At 40.9% G+C, this 1,241-nt stretch overlaps 1 protein-coding gene across 1 annotated transcript in view; it reads right to left on the bottom strand.

Moving 5' to 3' along the window:
• LOC119590666 (solute carrier organic anion transporter family member 3A1-like) overlaps positions 1–1,241 on the bottom strand; it is a gene marked incomplete at its 5' end in the record, with an annotated part of 8,051 nt that overhangs the window by 635 nt on the left and 6,175 nt on the right. Inside the window, 2 exon segments of the mRNA XM_037939346.1 lie at positions 1–356; positions 803–1,161. Coding sequence (XP_037795274.1) covers positions 64–356; positions 803–1,161 — 652 coding nt within the window.

The raw sequence follows: 1,241 nt of genomic DNA, 5'->3' as shown, positions 1-1,241 counted from the left end.
CTTTATTTGTTTATACAAATAAAATAAAAAAAGCTAAGACTATTATAAGTCAACTGAATTCCCTTACACCTTAATTGCAATATCATCCTCGTCTGCACTGCTTGTGTGACCTTGAACCACCACTCTCACTCCCGTCAAGTCGCTGGGATCCTCTGCAAGTCCTCGGAATGTCACTTGCTGTCCAGAACTCGCTCGCCGTTGGTGTCCTGGCTGTGTGGCCAGAATCCCCTGTGGAGGTGGGCCAGAGGGAAGTGGCAGGTGCTGGTATCCTGAACTGGAGTGGGATCGCCTGTGCTGGTAGAGGCCAGCCCATGGGCGAGGCGGGATGTAAGAGCCTGACTGGGATCTCTTGTGACCTGTCAGAGACAACAACATGAGCATGGAAAATATGGGTGAAGAGTCTCAATTAATGTGAGAGGGACAAATATGGGTGATGGGCCTCAATTAATGTGGGAATCTTAATTCTAGATCTCTAATTAATTTCATTTACAAATAAACTATCTTTGCAATTATACCAGGAAACAATATCAAATAATGCAATATAACCCTTCTACTATCTGAAAATGTGATGGTTCACAAGAAATAATTCTTATGAAAGTATGTCCGGACCTCACTCATGAAAATGTCACTGACTACTGAATACTTTCCATTCAAATATAAATGAGTCACATGAAATTATACAAAAAGTAAAAGGTCTCAGTATAGAATGAAACACTGAAATGTCTTATTCAATAATAATGCACAAGAGATAATATCATTCTAAATCTTCTAACATCCTTGAGGATATCTGCCAGCATCTTACCTGAACCATGTGGAGGTAATTGTGATCTATTGATGAGTGATCCATTCCGCCTGTGGTGGTAATGGTTGGTTGGTGCAGCTGATGGAGCTGATACTGTTGCTGAGGTAGAGTGAGGAGCTCCGGCAGGGGCATGGGGTGCCACATGCTGTGTTCCCTGGAGTTCTGGTAACCACACTGTTTTCTCAAGCTCATCTGATGATTCATCTTCATTCTTATCTACCGACATGAGTGAGTTAACAATGTCTCCCACAGTCATTGTCCCTTCCATGTCCAGCTTATATTTCCAGCGGATCAAGAGCCAATCAAAGACAAATATTGCTGCTGATATTATTTTGATGGCTGTACATATTCCAACATATCTGAAAAAAATTTAAGAGGAGTTTAAAAACTATATTCAGGAAATCAATGTAAAAGATTAGAATTTCATATGAATTCTGGT

Source organism: Penaeus monodon, chromosome 27, assembly GCF_015228065.2.
Source record: "Penaeus monodon isolate SGIC_2016 chromosome 27, NSTDA_Pmon_1, whole genome shotgun sequence".
Taxonomy (NCBI): Eukaryota; Metazoa; Arthropoda; class Malacostraca; order Decapoda; family Penaeidae; genus Penaeus; species Penaeus monodon.
The sequence above is the reverse complement of the archived record's forward strand: the minus strand, read 5'-3'. Positions and strand labels throughout refer to the sequence as shown.